This window comes from Lepidochelys kempii, chromosome 1 (genome assembly GCF_965140265.1).
Source record: "Lepidochelys kempii isolate rLepKem1 chromosome 1, rLepKem1.hap2, whole genome shotgun sequence".
In the NCBI taxonomy this organism is placed as follows: domain Eukaryota; kingdom Metazoa; phylum Chordata; order Testudines; family Cheloniidae; genus Lepidochelys; species Lepidochelys kempii.
Genome location: NC_133256.1, coordinates 344653392 through 344669785, shown reverse-complemented (window position 1 = coordinate 344669785; position 16394 = coordinate 344653392). Strand labels below are relative to the sequence as shown.

General features: G+C 42.2%; 1 protein-coding gene across 1 annotated transcript in view; it reads right to left on the bottom strand.

Moving 5' to 3' along the window:
- The window catches only part of EXOC4 (exocyst complex component 4), a 600856-nt gene that overhangs the window by 100510 nt on the left and 483952 nt on the right, over positions 1–16394 (bottom strand). The window contains exon 12 of the mRNA XM_073328862.1: positions 875–1011. Within this exon, the coding sequence (XP_073184963.1) occupies positions 875–1011 (137 nt within the window). The remainder of the gene's footprint in view (positions 1–874; positions 1012–16394) is intronic.

The following is a 16394-nucleotide window of genomic DNA, read 5'->3' as shown; positions in this document are numbered from 1 at the left end:
AGATGAGGGAACTGAGATACGGGGAGACTAAGTCACTTGCCCAAGGTCACAGAGGAATTTGGTGGCAGAGCAGGGAATTAAACCAGAGTCTCCTCAGTCCCAGGCTAGCACCCTAACCAGTAGCACATCCTTTATTTCCGAACCTAGGTTCCCATGTGGTGGTGCTGTTAGACTTCAGCCCCAGATCTTTAAGGATGCATGAGTTCAGTCCTGTATGTAAAGCACTTTAGGATCCTTTGGAGAAAATGGTGCTATAGGAATGTTAAATGTTTTACATATTAAATAAAATCCTGTGTATACTGTGCATATATTATAGCCACAAATTTCAAAGCAGTTTAGGGGACTTAAATGCCCAGATTCATTAAAATGAATAGGAATTGGGCACTGAAATCAGCTGGCTTTAAAAATCTCATCCTATATATCTTGAGAACTTGTAATATGAAAGGATTCAACTTGTTTTCTCACTGCATGTAACCAAGTATAACAGAGCTGATGCGATCACACGGTTATGGAGATCACACTTTTCCACCCTACTTTCCCTGATTAATCCATCTCTCTGATTAAGAACAAGGACGTGTCTCTTTTGATTCTACCAACCACCTGCATCATTGTTTTTCGAAAGTATGCTTATGGGTGTGAGAAGTCACCGGGTCTCCCCAGCCTCTTGGATGGCTATTATCTCAGATTTCTCTCCCACCCACTAACCAAGCAGACAAGCTTTCCAAGAGGAAGTAACTCCATCCTGCACATACTGAAATAAAACAACACTTCAGACCTACACATCTTTCGTCTTAATCCTCTCCAACAATTTTGTGAGGTCGGGCTCATTCTTCTTATTGTATAGGAGGGTCTGGCTCCCTGGGCTAGGCTATACCTGTAGGCAGTAGTGCAGGTTTCCTTGTAGTCCTGGAGCTTCACACACACCATGTTGAGGAACTGATCTGAATAAGCACTCAGGTCATGCATCAGGTTCAAGAGGTCCTGGACTGTCTTCTCCACAATTACTGTACTCTGGAAAAGAAAGGGCATGATGACACAACATTTTTCATGTAACCAATGGAAGAGGATGTGGGGAACAGGCAAGAGAACCACAGATCCTGGAAGGGATGGGTGTGACAATCTGCTGGGGAACCATTGTGTTACTCTTCTCAGCCCCAGCAAGTGGGAGGTTTGCTGTTGCTAAACTATGTGTCAGCTCCTTGACACACCAACCTATGTGGCTTGTCAGCAAATTCTTAAGGACTCTCCTAGTCCAAACCGTGTCTCGCATTAAACAATCAGTGCCCCCCAATTCCTGAGTTCCACAGAGACATCCATCTGCAATGCTCAGCCCCTCTGACTGTAGCACCTATAAAACCTTACCAACTTTGCTGCTCCTTTAAAGAGACAGTACACAAGAGCTTATGACCTTAACTGGGGTTAACACACCCTCTATTTCAATCAAAGCACGCATTTGGTTCATGGTAAAAGTAAAACAAGTTTATGAACAAAATGACACTGATTTAAGCGATATCAAGTATAAGGATTGAAATAGTTACAAACAAACAAAAGTAAAAATACTTCAGTAAGACTTCAGTCTAGCTTAACAGACTAGAGCCCTTTGTTCAAAGATGCTTTTTTCACCAGTCTTTCCTCCAATATGGCTGACTAGGCCTTTAGCTCTTCGGGTGAAGGATGATTTCAGGGTTCGCTCCCCCTCTCTTTACAGTCCAGTAAGCCTTTGAAATGTAGCCTTCTAAAATGTATTCCTCAATAAAGTTCCTTTCCCCTGCTGGTTGTAGACACCATGCTGGTCCCTCCCCTCCTGGTGATTTTTACAATGCAAATTATCTCTTCCTGCAATCTCCAATACAAATGAATAGCCCACTGAATTTGGCCCTGCCTGGTCTGAGGTATTCACCTCTTTCCTTTGTCTGGAGAAAACCCATTTATCAATTCCCCTGGGCCTGGCTGGTTTAAACACATTTTAGTCATATATTTCGAGCACATCTCTAAAGTTCTTTGTGGGTTATCCATACATACATCATGCAAGAAAATTAAGATAAATGAGTTATTAGTTTTCCAGTGATGTGTTACAATGCCACCTTTTGGGTAAATATCACGGCAACAGTGTGCCATCTGGCATTGGGGTAGTCTTAAGGTCACAATGATATTGACTGGCAATGGGTTAAAGAACATTTCAGTTCCAGGATACTGGTTTGAATCGGATTGGGTTGATACTGGCCCAAATTAATCATCATACAAAGACCTTTCAATGAGCTGTATCAAATGAGATGAGGGTGCTAATTCCAGTTGTTAGCAGGCAACTGACCACACCGTAAAAACTGCCATAAAAATTAGTGCTCATTGGCAGCATTCAGAATTCACATGGACTTTTATTACTTGGGTTTTGAAGTTGTTAAAAAAAGGAAGTAAAAGTAAAGGGTTAAGCACAACCTTGACTTTGAATTTCCTGGATGTCGTCAGTCTGTATTGTGGATCCAACCTTACAGCAGAAACCCACCAACTCCCATCACTGACTTGAATTACTGAACACTGTGGACTACTGAGTGATGTAAAATGGACTGATAAAAGGAAAAGCAGGAACTGTATAAAACGGTAGCATATTGGTCTAATTATCAGGTTTGAAATCCCTAGATTTTCTAGAGCCAGAGGCCTAAATACTGGCAGGGATGACTCAGCCATTAATCTTTCCAAAGTTGATAAACTGTATGATAAACTATATGATAAACTCACTATCATACATTTTAATTGACAAGACTGAACCTGTAGGGCCTAATTTTCAGAAGTGCCAAGCACTTGCATGTTCCCACTGACTTCAGCTGGAGTGTGGATACTCAGCAAGCCTGGTCACTACATCTTGACATGGGTGGATCTCATGTAACTTTTAAGATTAGATTTGGCCTATTGTTTTTGTCTCCAAATTCATCTCCCTACCATTGTACAAATTGCTGTGTGTTGGGGGACAGCCACCTTCCACCCCAGGCATGTTCTGCTGGCAGGTATGGTTTGAGAAGTACCTTGGGATCCTTTTGATATGATAGGCACTATATTTAAGTAATATGAATGAGGCTGTGAGTCTGTCATGGAAGTCACGGATTCCGTGACTTTCTCTGACCTCCGTGACTTCTGCAGCGGCTGGTGCTGGCTCAGGGGCTGCCCAGCTCAGGCAGCATCAGCTGTTTGGGTGTGTGGGAGGGGACTCAGGGCTAGGGGCAGGGGGTGGAGCGGTATGGGGGGCACTTACCTTGGGGTGGGGGGCTCCCCAGCTCCCACTGGCATGGCCCTGCAGCTCCTAGGTGGCGGAGGGCTTGGGGGAGCTCTGCGACGCACGCTGCCCGGGCCTGCAGGCCCTGCCCCCACAATTCCCATTGGCTGCAGTTCCTGGCCAATGGGAGTTGCGGCAGCGGGCGCTGGTGGCAGGAGCAGTGGAGCCCCTGCTCTGGCTCTTCCGCTGCCTAAGAGCTGCAGGGATGCGGAGCTGGGTAGGAAGCCCCTGCCAGCCCCACCAACCGAACCCAACCCTCCCCACCCCCAGCACCAGTGGGGTTCCCGGGCCATCTCCCCCAGCACCCGCGGCGCCCCACCCAAGTTTTAGGCATGGCAGTTATTTTTAGTAAAAGTCATGGACAGGTCACGGGCCTGTGAATTTGTGTTTACAGCCCATGACCTGTCCATGACTTTTACTAAAATACCTGTGACTAAAACATAGCCTTAAATATGAACCACAAAAGGGCAAGCTTACTGCTTTAAAATTCTGTGTCATATCCCAAAGAACAGTCTGCAGGAGCAGGGGGCACTGCATATCTAACAACATATCTGAAGTCTGTAGAGTCGCTGCAAATTTTGGGATTGGGGAGTTATCTCAAGGTGACTCAATGAGATTTCCTGCATTTGTAACATAGCCCTAGGTATTTCATTTCCTTGTTTACAAACCATGGGGATGGAGTGTTACAAAAATCCTGCAATATATAAAATGAGTTAATAATAGGCTAGGAGGGAGCTTGAAGGATTATTTCTGAGCTACGCACACAGGCAGAAAAAGAGAGAGAGGCTGAAGCATTTGCCAATCCTTGTTTGGTTTTATAGCTATTGGGGTAAATTCATCTCTGGGGTAACTCCACTAACTTCAACAAAATTACATCAGGGATTAATTTAGAACTCAGTCCTTTGTTTGCAGAGCAAAAATCTCATCGAAGCCCACAACACAGTCTCTGCAATATCCCCACAAGCCCAACTTCCGTCTCTGCATCGATTTTCAGATTAAAGAACTGCAACGGCACCCAGCTCCATAATCCTGTTCCTCCATATTTACCTATGAGTGACAGGAATTGATTCTGTTTTGCTACTTGTCTGTGAGCTGATAAAAAGATTCAGAAAACCTCACCCTCATTCAGGACCTGGGTTATTCCTTAACCTGTACAACGGGATCTTTAAACGGAGCTTTGCACTAAGCGTGCTTTGTGGAGTGTGCTTGGCTAGCAATGTACTAGGGTGACAAACATCATTTCATCTCCTCTTACACCCAAAGTTGAGTTTTTTAAACAAACCACACAAACAAGGTAATTTCTAATATAACTAGCTATATTTCAACAATAGATGTGTCCAAACAAAAATATACCATTTTCCAGGCATTCTTTTTATATCGCCTCTGATATCTTTTATTACAATTATTTATACTATACAGTAGACACATGTCAGTAGCAACCTATCAGTGCCCTTTTGTTACGTTGCTCCTAAGAGGCGGTTGCTGTTATGGGGAGTGTCGATAATTCACATTAGGGAAAGCATTCCCAAGGGAAATGTTGCTCGTAAGCAGCAGTAGCTCTTACAAGGTCTTGCTGCAAACAAGCGCCTACTGTAAAAGCTATTAGAGACTCAACTACAAACAGGTCCCATTGTGCTAGGTATTATACATACAGACAGTAAAAAACAGACCCTGCCCCAAAGAGTTTACAATATAAATGACAAGTTGTAGTGTGCCGTGTGGGGGTGAATTAAACAAATGGCTGAAGATAGGGAGGATGGGATAATAACAATAAGCAGACATTTTAGCACAGACTAGCTGTTTGCACAATTGATAGCCAATCAGTAGCAGCAGTTATCATAGTAACACCAACTGGCTCTTTGCTTAGTCATCACTTATCTTAGTTCCAGAGTGCCATTCGCTGCAGCTTCTAGGTGTTGAACATGGTAAGAGGGGATGCAAAGAGGTTAATTTAAATAAACCAGCCAAATCTCACTAAAACAGGATTGTTGATATGAGACCTTTCACATATGCAAAAAATCAATGTAGATGCCGATATCATGATGAGTGAAGTATAAAAACTATATACAATAGATTATATAGATTAAATCAATTAGATTAGATATATTGAATATAGAATTTGCCATGTGCAAATCCAGCATCTTGCTTTTGGCTTTGGTCTAGGTCTGATACTTCAGTGACAGGGGGAAAAAATAAATGCATATGAGTAATTATCCAATGCTTTACATAAAGGGAAACATTTCTTCCTGGCCCATGCGGCAATCTGCTAATGCCCTGGAGGATGAGTATGATTACCCTCATTTTATAATGTATAACTACAAATTTTATTATAGTGAATGACATAAAATTACCCAGTCCCCTTAGAAAAAACAGCTACAACATTAGATTCTTAGCTGGTGTGAACTGACGCATCACCACTGACATCAATGGAGTGATGCTAATGTACACCACCCATAGGATCTAACCTTCTGCATGCCCTCCATAGACTGATCACACATCACGTGTGGAAGTATTTTCTTTGTATTTGATTTACATTGACTTGTTTCGTGAAATGACCCCTTGTTCTCTTACTTTTAGACAACACAAAGCAATTTAACGATTTTAAAACAAAGCGTATACATTTAGAAGAGAGAGCAAACAATGGTTCTCAACGGTTTCTGACAGCTGACAGCTCCCCTCCACCAACATTAAAAACACAGTAAAGTTTTAAAATACAAATTTGGCAGGAACTGAATCTTGTCTCTCTCTAGATGCCCTCTGCTAGTCACCCTGATTTTAATAAAATGGAGACATACTATATGAAAAAAGACTGCACTGGACATGTAATGGCTATTTTTTGTGTAACATTTTAACCTTTTGTGGATGAATCCTAACAAATATGCATTTGTCACTAGGATTACTGTAAATGCATTAGTCCACGTTAATACAGCTGGATTTGTTAATTGGCACCGCAAAACATCTTCCATAACTCTAGGGGAGAAAATGAAAGGCAACGCACGTTCCATTGGAGGGTTACAGTTTGGATGCTGCTAACCCATCTGGTTCTGTTAACATTAAATGCCTATGATCACAGTGTAATTTTATGGCAAGACACTTCAATGAAGCCTTTTAAAAACACACTAACAAGGAAATTCATGCACGGACCAATATTAATCTCCTCCCACTTGAAACCCGTGTATGGTGCTGAATTTTAACATTGTGCCACAGGTCTAATGCATTGCTCTTATGGCACAGTAAGGAGGCTTTGAAAGAAACTCAAGACTAACAAAGAGAGGAAAAAGCTCCTGTTAAGAATCACTCACCAATAGCTCCTACTGACGTAGCATGATAAGAAATAACAACACTCACCACTAACATCATGTTTTTCCTTCTAAGGTAGGTCTACACATACAGCTGTGCGCAGAGTTCTGACCCTGCACACCCAGCTAGCACAGGCATAAATCGCTGTGCAGCTGGTGAGCCACTGCTTAGGCAAGTAGAACCCAGACACGCCAGAACCCTAGATAGCTCTCCACATGCCCACGCTGTGCCTCCCATGTCTACCCCACTATTTTTAGCAGCGTAGTGTCCCTCTGCCTCCCAGCTGTTGGAGCTTTTCCCTGCCACAGTGAAAGGCTCTGGCAACTGGGAAAGGCTCCCTCCCTCGTGCCACGTATAGCTCCCTCCTTTCACTGCCACTTATAGCTACGCCTTGCAGTGTGGATACATCCTGCCTTTTACTGTGGTGTGTAGCTGCACATACCCTACAGGCCGCTGCAAGTGTAGCCAAGTCCTTCAAGTATTTTACAAACTAATCTAACAAACAAGCTAATTAATCCTCAAGGGGGGGTCTGATTCCCGCTTCCTTAAAGCCTCTTTATACCCCTCCAGTAGCGTAAAGGAGCCTTAAGGGGAGTATAACCTACCCCAATTTATGGCCTCTTTACACTGCCAGAATGGTATATAAATAAGAAAGAGGCCCAATAGTATTAACATCCTCATTTTACGGATAGGGAAATTGAAGTAGAGCGGTTAAGAGAACTGCACAAGGTCAGACTGCAAGTTATTGTCAGAACCAGGATTAGAACTCATGTGCTTCCGGTCATGCCACTGCACGGGGCCTCTCCTTTGGAAGCCAGAAATTGAAATTTGTTTGCTTACCCATTTCCCCTCTTCAAAGATAAATATATTCAGTGATTTGTTATCTACATTACTCAAGGGCTTGGCTGCATTCACTGGTTTATTGCTATAGAACCATTCAAGAGAACTGATCTGGCACTGTGGGGTCAACTGTGAGCATTGTTTGCACTGGTTTGTCACTGAAGATTTAACCATGAATGCCAGGCCTGACACATTAGCTTGCTGCTGTAGCTTCACTCACAAGGACAAGAATGCATATAGCGTGCTTGTCTGATTCTCCAGGGTTACTTAACTCCCAACATTATATACCCTTCTAAAAATACTACAGTATTCTACAGTGCTGATCCAGCAACACTATGTCACATTACTGAAAGATGAAGTGTTTTCAATTATTACTGCAGAATATTGTAATATTTTAACAGGTCTATAGAAAAAATTGCATAGACATTGCAGACAGACCAAAAATAGGTCAAAACATTGGGTCCTCAACCCTCCTATCATCTTTAGATTTTAGATCTGTAATTATAAGTTATGTAAACTCTGAGCTAGGGAATATCAGAAGAATAATCTCTGCCCTGAATGTATTTCACAGGAACTGGGGCCTCTTTATAGTTTATGGCTGGTAACATACCCTCAGACACCCATGCATTTACAAATTCTTGGTTTTTCGTTTCTTAGAGCTGGTAGATAGAAGAAAAAACAAAACAAAAACAAACCAGGGACACAGAAATCTTGTCACCACATGCAATATCTTCTCCAAAATGCAGCAGAGAGGGGGAAAGTGACTTTGGCATTCTGAGGGTTGCAGATTATTAGTAAATTATTGCCCATCATTTATAAAGCACCTCAAGATGTCTTGGCAGTAGAAGGTGCCAGATGAGTGAAGGCTGTTGCGGCTACAAGGAAAATAAATATAAAGGTTTTTAAGCAAGGTTAGAGCTAAAAAGCAGAGGTTTTTAAGGTGTTACGCAGAGTGAGGCTGCAATTAAAGGCACAGTAGGACAGGTTAAAAGGTTTTCAACCCACATTTCTCCCACTATTGATCCACAGTTGTGGGTTTCTAGTGTATTTCAAAGCCCCAGCAGACTAAAGGTTAAATTCCATAGAAACTGGCATCTGGACATATAGTGTTTCCTTATTGATGTATTTTTTTTGTTTTTTAATTACATCTTCTCAGCTGCCCCCCTTGATGCCCAAGAGCTGTTAAATTCACAACATCAGGCTTTAAAAAACATTATTCATTCTTCTTCACAGCACTGACAGGGTCTTTTCAGCAGGGGGCTCCAGTGACCCATGATGGGGCACTATTCATTAGGGAGGAGCTGCAAACATATAAATCAACATGTCAGAGGAAGAAGCCCCGGCCTGACCCAGCAGGAATGCATGATACAAACAGATTTGTTCTGCTCTATGCAGCCTCACCTGTCTTCAGTAGCATACACCATGTAATAATCAATTACGCTGACAAGCTTCCCTACAAATCCATGCAGCTTCAGTTACTCATGCGTCGGAGGTGAAATGCAGAGAAGGGGGCCTGGTCAAAGGACAGTAGGAAGGAGGAATAAGCTCCCTTATGAGGTGGCAACAATTCAGAATCTTGGCAGTTAAAACCTATCAGATCACTGATTCCATTCACTCCTGCCAGGGCAGGCTAGATAGTCTCCCAACAGAGGACATAGATATTAGTCTGATTCTACCTTCAGGTCAAGAGGGGTATGAAGAGTCACAAATCTGGACTTCCTTAATGTTCACAGGTGTTTTGATCTAGGGTTTTGATTCACTGCAATACAACAATAAGGGCTATTGTTGAAATTTGGTTCTGGGTCTGTATCCGTCTGAACTCTAGCAAAGTTGGGGCTATTTAAATCACAGGATTTTGGTTTGGGCCCAGCTCTAAACTAGGTCTTAGCCAAATGTGCAAGACGAAGTTGCAGCTAGACAAATCTAAAATCACATGCAAAGTTTCCTCTCTTTAGCAAGGCTGTAGGATGTGAACAGTTGCCAAAGATCTTTTTCGGCTCTCTATCCTATAACCGAACATATCCATCCTTCATTCCCCTCTGGACCCGTTCTCCATATTACAGCGCTGGCTCTTCCCATATTGTCTCAAAATCTCTTCTAGGGTAACTGCCAAATCGCTACACCCGCGTGCCAACTGCAAGCATTTTAAGTGGCAGAGCAGGCTTACATGAAAAGCTTTTACACAGTCCCAGGGCATATGGGACATTGTTTGTTTTTTCTGTTGTCTTTTAAACAGAGAATCTCTGCTCACAGGTCCAAAGCTCGTCTGCTTCCAGGCTGCAAGCTGCTTACTCTGCCTGAAAACAGGAGGTTTACGGGTTGCTCAACATTTTCATCATTCAGAGTAGCAGCCGTGTTAGTCTGTATCCACAAAAAGAAAAGGAGTACTTGTGGCACCTTAGAGACGAACAAATTTATTTAAGCATAAGCTTTCGTGAGCTACAGCTCACTTCATCGGCATGCATCTGATGAAGTGAGCTGTAGCTCACGAAAGTTTATGCTCAAATAAATTTGTTAGTCTCTAAGGTGCCACAAGTACTCCTTTTCATTTTCATCATTGTAGCAAAAGTACGAAGAGGGTATGGAGCGTGTTATAGACTGTCAGAGCTTGATTCACTACTGCATTACTGCCACACTAGACTGGTATAACTCCACTGATTTCAACGGCATTACACCAGTGCAAAACTGGAGTAATACAGAGAGGAATCAAGTCCTTGGTACTATTATTAGATATCTGCCTCAGCTGAACATTTCAAATTGGAAACAGGACATGCACTTCCTGAAAGTTCAAGGGTGTTCTGACCTGGGATTTTTGGTTCAATCTATTTTTGAATATAATAATAATACCTGGTTCTTATATAGGGCTTTCCATCAGCAGATCTCAAAGTGCCTCACAATCTTTAATATATTAACCCTCACAACACCCATATGAGGTAGGGAAGTATTGTTTTTATCATTCCCATTTTACAGATGGCAACAGAGGGAAACTGAGGCACAGAGAGGCTAATTCCAAAGTCTCACAGGAAGTCTATGGGGAAGCAGAAAACTGAACTCTGGTCTCCCAAGTCTTAGGCTGGTGCCCTAACCACTGGACCATCCTTCCACAGTGACAAAGATCCATTCTGGATCTGAACTTCCTCAGAATTTCAGGGTGTTTAGATTTTGGTTCAAATCCATTTTTTTAAAGTAACCTTTATTGTTACTCCTAGTAATAAAGCACTGCATGGTAATTAAGAAGGGAAGCTATTTGAATCCTTATAGTCTTCCTTTTAAGTTGATACCTACAGATAAATTTACAGGAAGAGTGAAGTTTTGGAAAATGAATTTCTCCATCTGGTAGGAGCGTACTGAGGGCAGAAGATACAAATACAGGTCTCTCCTATGCTACTCTTTTTAAAATGATCACAGATGTCTTCACAAGATAGAGAATTTCTGTTCTTCCTCTCTCTGAGATACTCAGCCCCCCTCCCATTTTCCCTGAGTCCCTTGAATGTATTATGACTTTACACAAACTGACAGGGTTTCAACAGCAGTGTGAGCTTTGCCAAAAATGTACCTTAGGCAAACAGCTTTGCATACAATCTGAAACATTGAGCTGCGTCTGTCCAACCTCCTCCCCATCGCAACCCAGACTCCGCCACCTGGGATCTAGAAACCCGCTGTTTTCTGACATGTGATGCTCTGCAATGTTAGGCTGCCAGTTGCCATTTGGATACTCTGTTGTCAATTAATAACAGTTTGTTATTCGGCAGGTGGGTGAAGCATAGTGCTGTGTGGTGCTCTCCCAGCACATGATGAGTTTTTCTGGTGTTGGGGCAAGGGAGGCAGTCGCAGAAAACAGTCAAGGTGCTAAAAATCTGGACAGGCTCTTGTGATCCAGTAAATATCAAGTGCTCCTAGAGCCTTGAACAGCGAACAGTTCTCAAAACCTGCTAGAGATGTACATGTAAGCACCTCCACTCGCTTTGCCATAGTTCCAGCAGTCTTACCAATGCCATGTAACTCTATCCAATTATAATATTCACTTGTCAGGATGGTACATTTCTGGGATGCAAGGCTAGGACTAGGAATATGCAGGTGTCACCCTATACGTTATTCAAGGGAGGCTGGGCCTAGCAGTTTGGTACATGTCTGGGGGTGACTTGCATGCTGGAGGCTAGGCTGAGTGCCAGTTCACACAGCAAAGCAGGGCACAGTACACACCAGACTGGAAAATTAAGGGGGCACAGTTGTCCTACTGTCTGATTTGCACCCTGGGAGATGTCACACCCCACCTCTCTTTAATTATATGTGAATGGAAAATAACTTCTTTTTCTATCAGGGAAAGTGTAAAACTTTGCTGACCCATAACTCAAAAATAGATGAACTCCAATCAAAAATACAAGAATAGATATAAGAACTTTCTAGCCATGAGTACATGTGATGTCTGTCTACTGTGGTATTTTGTTCTCATTGGCTTTATCCTGTGAGGGGCTGAGCACTTGGCTCCTCACTGAAGTAAGTGGGAGATAAGGATGCTCTATACATCTCAGCTCCTCTAAAACGGAGCCTCATTGGTTCAGACCAATGATCCATTTAACCCAGCATCCTGTCTTGCAGCAGGGGCCAGTACCAGATGCCCCAGAAGGAATGAACAGAGCAGGGTAACCATTGAGGTAGCCATCCCCTGTCATCCATTCTCAGCCTCTGGCAGTTGGAGGTTTAAGGACACACAGAGCATGAGGTTGTGTCCCTGACCCTCGTGGCTAATAGCCATTGATAGACCAATCCTCCATGAACTTACCCAACTCTTTTTCGAACCCAGTTATACTTCTGGCCTTCACAACATTTCCTGGCAACAGGTTCCACAGTTTGGCTATGTGTTGTGTGAAGAAGTACTTCCTTCTGTTTGTTTTAAACTTGCTGCCTATTAATTTCACTGGGTGACCCCTGATTCATGTGTTATGTGAAGGGGTAAATAACTCTTCCCTATTCATTTTCTCCATGCTAGTCATGATTTTATAGACTGCTAACATAGCTCCTCTTAGTCGTCTCTTTTCTAAACTGAATAGTCCCAGTTATTTTACTCTCTCCTCATATGGAACCTGCTCCATACCCCTAATAATTTTTGTTGCCCTTCTTTGAAATTTTTCCAACTCTAATCTATCTTTTGTGAGATGGGGTAACCAGAACTGTATACAGTCTTCAAGATGTGGGCGTACCATGGATTTATATAGTGGCATTATATTTTCTGTCTTATTATCTACCCCTTCCCTTTCCTAATGGTGCCCAATATTCTATTAGCTTTTTTGTCTGCCACTGCACATTGAGCAGATGTCTTCAGAGAACTATCCAGAAGGACTCCAAGATCTCTTTCTTGAGTGGTAACAGCTAATAAACAGAATCATAGAATATCAGGGTTGGAAGGGACCTCAGGAGGTCATCTAGTCCAACCCCCTGCTCAAAGCAGGACCAATGCCCAATTTTTGGCCCAGATCCCTAAATGGCCCCCTCAAGGATTGAACTCACAACCCTGGGTTTAGCAGGCCAATGCTCAAACCACTGAGCTATCCCTCCCCGCTACAGACCCAATCATTTTGTATGTATAGCTGGGATTATGTTTTCCAATGTGCATTACTTTGCATTTACAACATCGAATTTCATCTGCCATTTTCTTGCCCAGTCACTCAGTTTTGTGAGATCTCTTTGTAACTCTTCACAGTCAGCTTTGCACTTCAGTATCTTGAGTAATTTTGTATCATCTACAAATTTTGCACCTCACTGTTTACCCCTTTTTCCAGAACATTTATGAATATGTTGAACATCACTGGTCCCAGTACAGATCCTCGAGGGACACCGCTATTAACCTCTCTCCATTGTGATAACTGACTATTTATTCCTACCTTTGGATTCTTGTCTTTTAATCAGTAACTGATCCATGAGACACCTTTCCTCTCATCCCATGACTGCTTAACTTTGGTTAAGAGCCTTTGGTGAGGGTCCTTGTCAAAGGCTTTCTGAAAGTCCAAGTACATGATATCCAATTGATCATGCTTGTTGACCCTCCCTCAAAGAATTCTAATAGATTGGCGAGGCATGATTTCTCTTCACAAAAGCTGTGTTGACTCTTCCCCAACATAATGTGTCTCATAATTCTGTTCTTTACTACAGTTTCAACCAGCTTGCCTGGTACTGAAGTTAGGTTTATTGGCTTGTAATTGCCAGGATCGCCTCTGGAGCTCTTTCTAAAAATGAGCATAACATTAGCTGTCCTCCAGTCATCTGAAATAGAGGCTGATTTAAATGATAGGTTACATACCACAGTTAGTATTCTGCAATTTCACATTTGAGTTCTTTCAGAAGTCTTGGGCGAATACCATCTGGTCCTGGTGACTTATTACTGTTTAATTTATAAATTTGTTCCAAAACCTCCTCTAATGACCCCTCAATCTGGGACACTTCCTCAGATTTGTCACCTAAAAAGAATGGCTCAGGTGTGGGAATCTCTCTCCCATCCTCTGCAGTGAAGACGGATGTAAGGAATTCATTTAGTTTCTCTGCAATGGCCTTATCATCCTTGAGTGCTCCTTTAGCATCTCAATTATCCAGTGGCCCCACTGACTGTTTAGCAGGCTTCCTGCTTCTGACATGCTTAGGTTTTTTGTGGTTAGTTTTTGAGTCTTTGGCTAGTTGCTGTTCAAATTCTTTTTAGCTTGCCTAATTGTACTTTCACACTTGACTTGCCAGAGTTTATGCTCCTTTCTATTTTCCTCATACAATCATAGAAGATGAGGGTTGAAAAAGACCTCAGGAGGTCATCTAGTCCAACCCCCTGCTCAAAACAGGACCAACCCCAATGCAATCATCCTGGCCAGGGCTTTGTCAAGTCGGGCCTTAAAAGCCTCTAAGGATGGAGATTCTACCACCTCCCTAGATAACCCATTCCATCCTCAGAACCCATTCCATCTATCAATCCTCAGTAGGATTTGACTTCCAATTTTAAAAGGATGCCTTTTTGCCTCTAACCACCTCTTTTCCTCTGCTGTTTAGTCACAGTGGCATTTTTTTTGGTTCTCTTACTGTTTTTTTAAATTTGGGGTAAACATTTAATTTGAGCCTCTATTACAGCATTATTACAAAATTTCCACACAGCTTGCAGGCATTTCATTCTTATGACTGTTCCTATTAACTTCTGTTTAACTAGTTTCCTCATTTTTGTGTAGTTCCCCTTTTTGAAGTTAAATGTTACAGTGGTGGGTAACTGTAGCTATTTCCTCCCCTACAAGGAAGTTAAATTTAATTGCTTTATGATCACTATTACCAACTGGTTCAGATACATTCACCTCTTCCGCCAGATCCTTTGTGCCACTTAGGACTAAATCAAGAATTGTCTCTTCCTTTTTAATTCCAGGACTAGCTGCTCTAAGAGGCAGTCATTAGTGGTGTCTAGAAATTTTATCTCTGCAGCCTTTTCTGAGGTGACATGTACCCAGTCAATATGGGGATAGTTGAAATCCCCCATTATTATTGAGTTTTCTACCTTTGCACCCTCTATTATCTCACTGAGCATTTCACAGTCATCACCACCATCCTGGTCAAGTGGTCAGTATTATATTCCTGTTGCTATATTCTTATTATTAGAGCATGGAATTTCTATCCACGGAGATTCTATGGTACAGTTTGATTCATTTAAGACTTTTACTATATTTGACTCTGTGCTTTCTTTCACATATAGTGCCACTCCCCCACCAGTGTGATCTACTCTGTCATTCCTATATATTTTATATCCTGGTATTAAGTGAATGCATATGTAAGTTATTATTTAGCTGTCATGTTTGCCTTGTATCAAGTGATCCAGCATGCTTTTGCTCCAACAAGCTGCAATACTGATGAAGAGTAAATTGTACAGCTCTTTAAGATAGAACATGTACTGTGAAGATATGCATATTACTCTATTACCTCTGATCATGAAGTAGAATTGCTTTCTCCTTGTCAAACTGACATGCACACATATTTATTTATTTAGCTTTCACAGATACGTCCACCCTATGTTCTAGGCACAGTACAGGATTTAAAACACATGGCTTTTTATTACACAACCAACCTAAAATGAGAAGGACTGAAAAAAAATCAACTCTCCCCTCTTCTGCTAGGATCCAATAAATGGATAAACACTACTTCAGAGTCAACGGTATCAAAGGATGCTGACAGATAACATACTCAGCATGGATATATGATCTTCATCCATTGATACACGCTTGACCACCAATACCAAGCAAGCCATTTCTGTACTGCAAGTAGGCAAAACATCAGGATTGAGGCAGGCTGAAGAGGCATGAATACCTCCAGGTATTTCTGAATGACATTCTTCTTGATATTCTTCCCCCAAAAGAAGAGATTTGAAATGGACAGTCTCTCCAGGTACCAGCTTATGTTAAATAATCATTTCCTCAATAAGGGTGTAACAACTGTTGCTTTTTAAAAACCTGGCACCTAGCCCTTTCTCAGCACATCACTGGCACTCATCTCTGGCAACAACTTCACAGCCTCCCCATTGACTTTCACCAGCCATGTGGGACAAGAATCTAATGCACAGCTTGTTACTCGTATGTTCTCCAGCAGCCTTAGTGAACATCACAAGCTGACACATAGTGAAGACTCTTTATGGGCGCCCCTGGGAACCAATTCCGCCACCACAGAGTAATAAAGCTGTGTCCTGATATGAGCAATCTTCTCTACAGATTTCTAATCCTTCACAGTGAGAAACACCCCACTCTCACATCAGCTCCAAGCAGCCCTAATTGCCCAGAGTTGTCAGCTTCCCAGAACGGTTCCACTGTTCAGGCCTTTGCCGATGTAACCGTATATACGGAGAAACTCCACTTGGCCTCCTGAGTTGCTACAGCATAAGTTTAAAGGTCTTTATTTTATTTAAACGCTTCAGTCTAGCAGAAAATGAAATCCAATGGCTGGAAGCTGAAGCTAAACAAGTTCAGACTAGAAATAA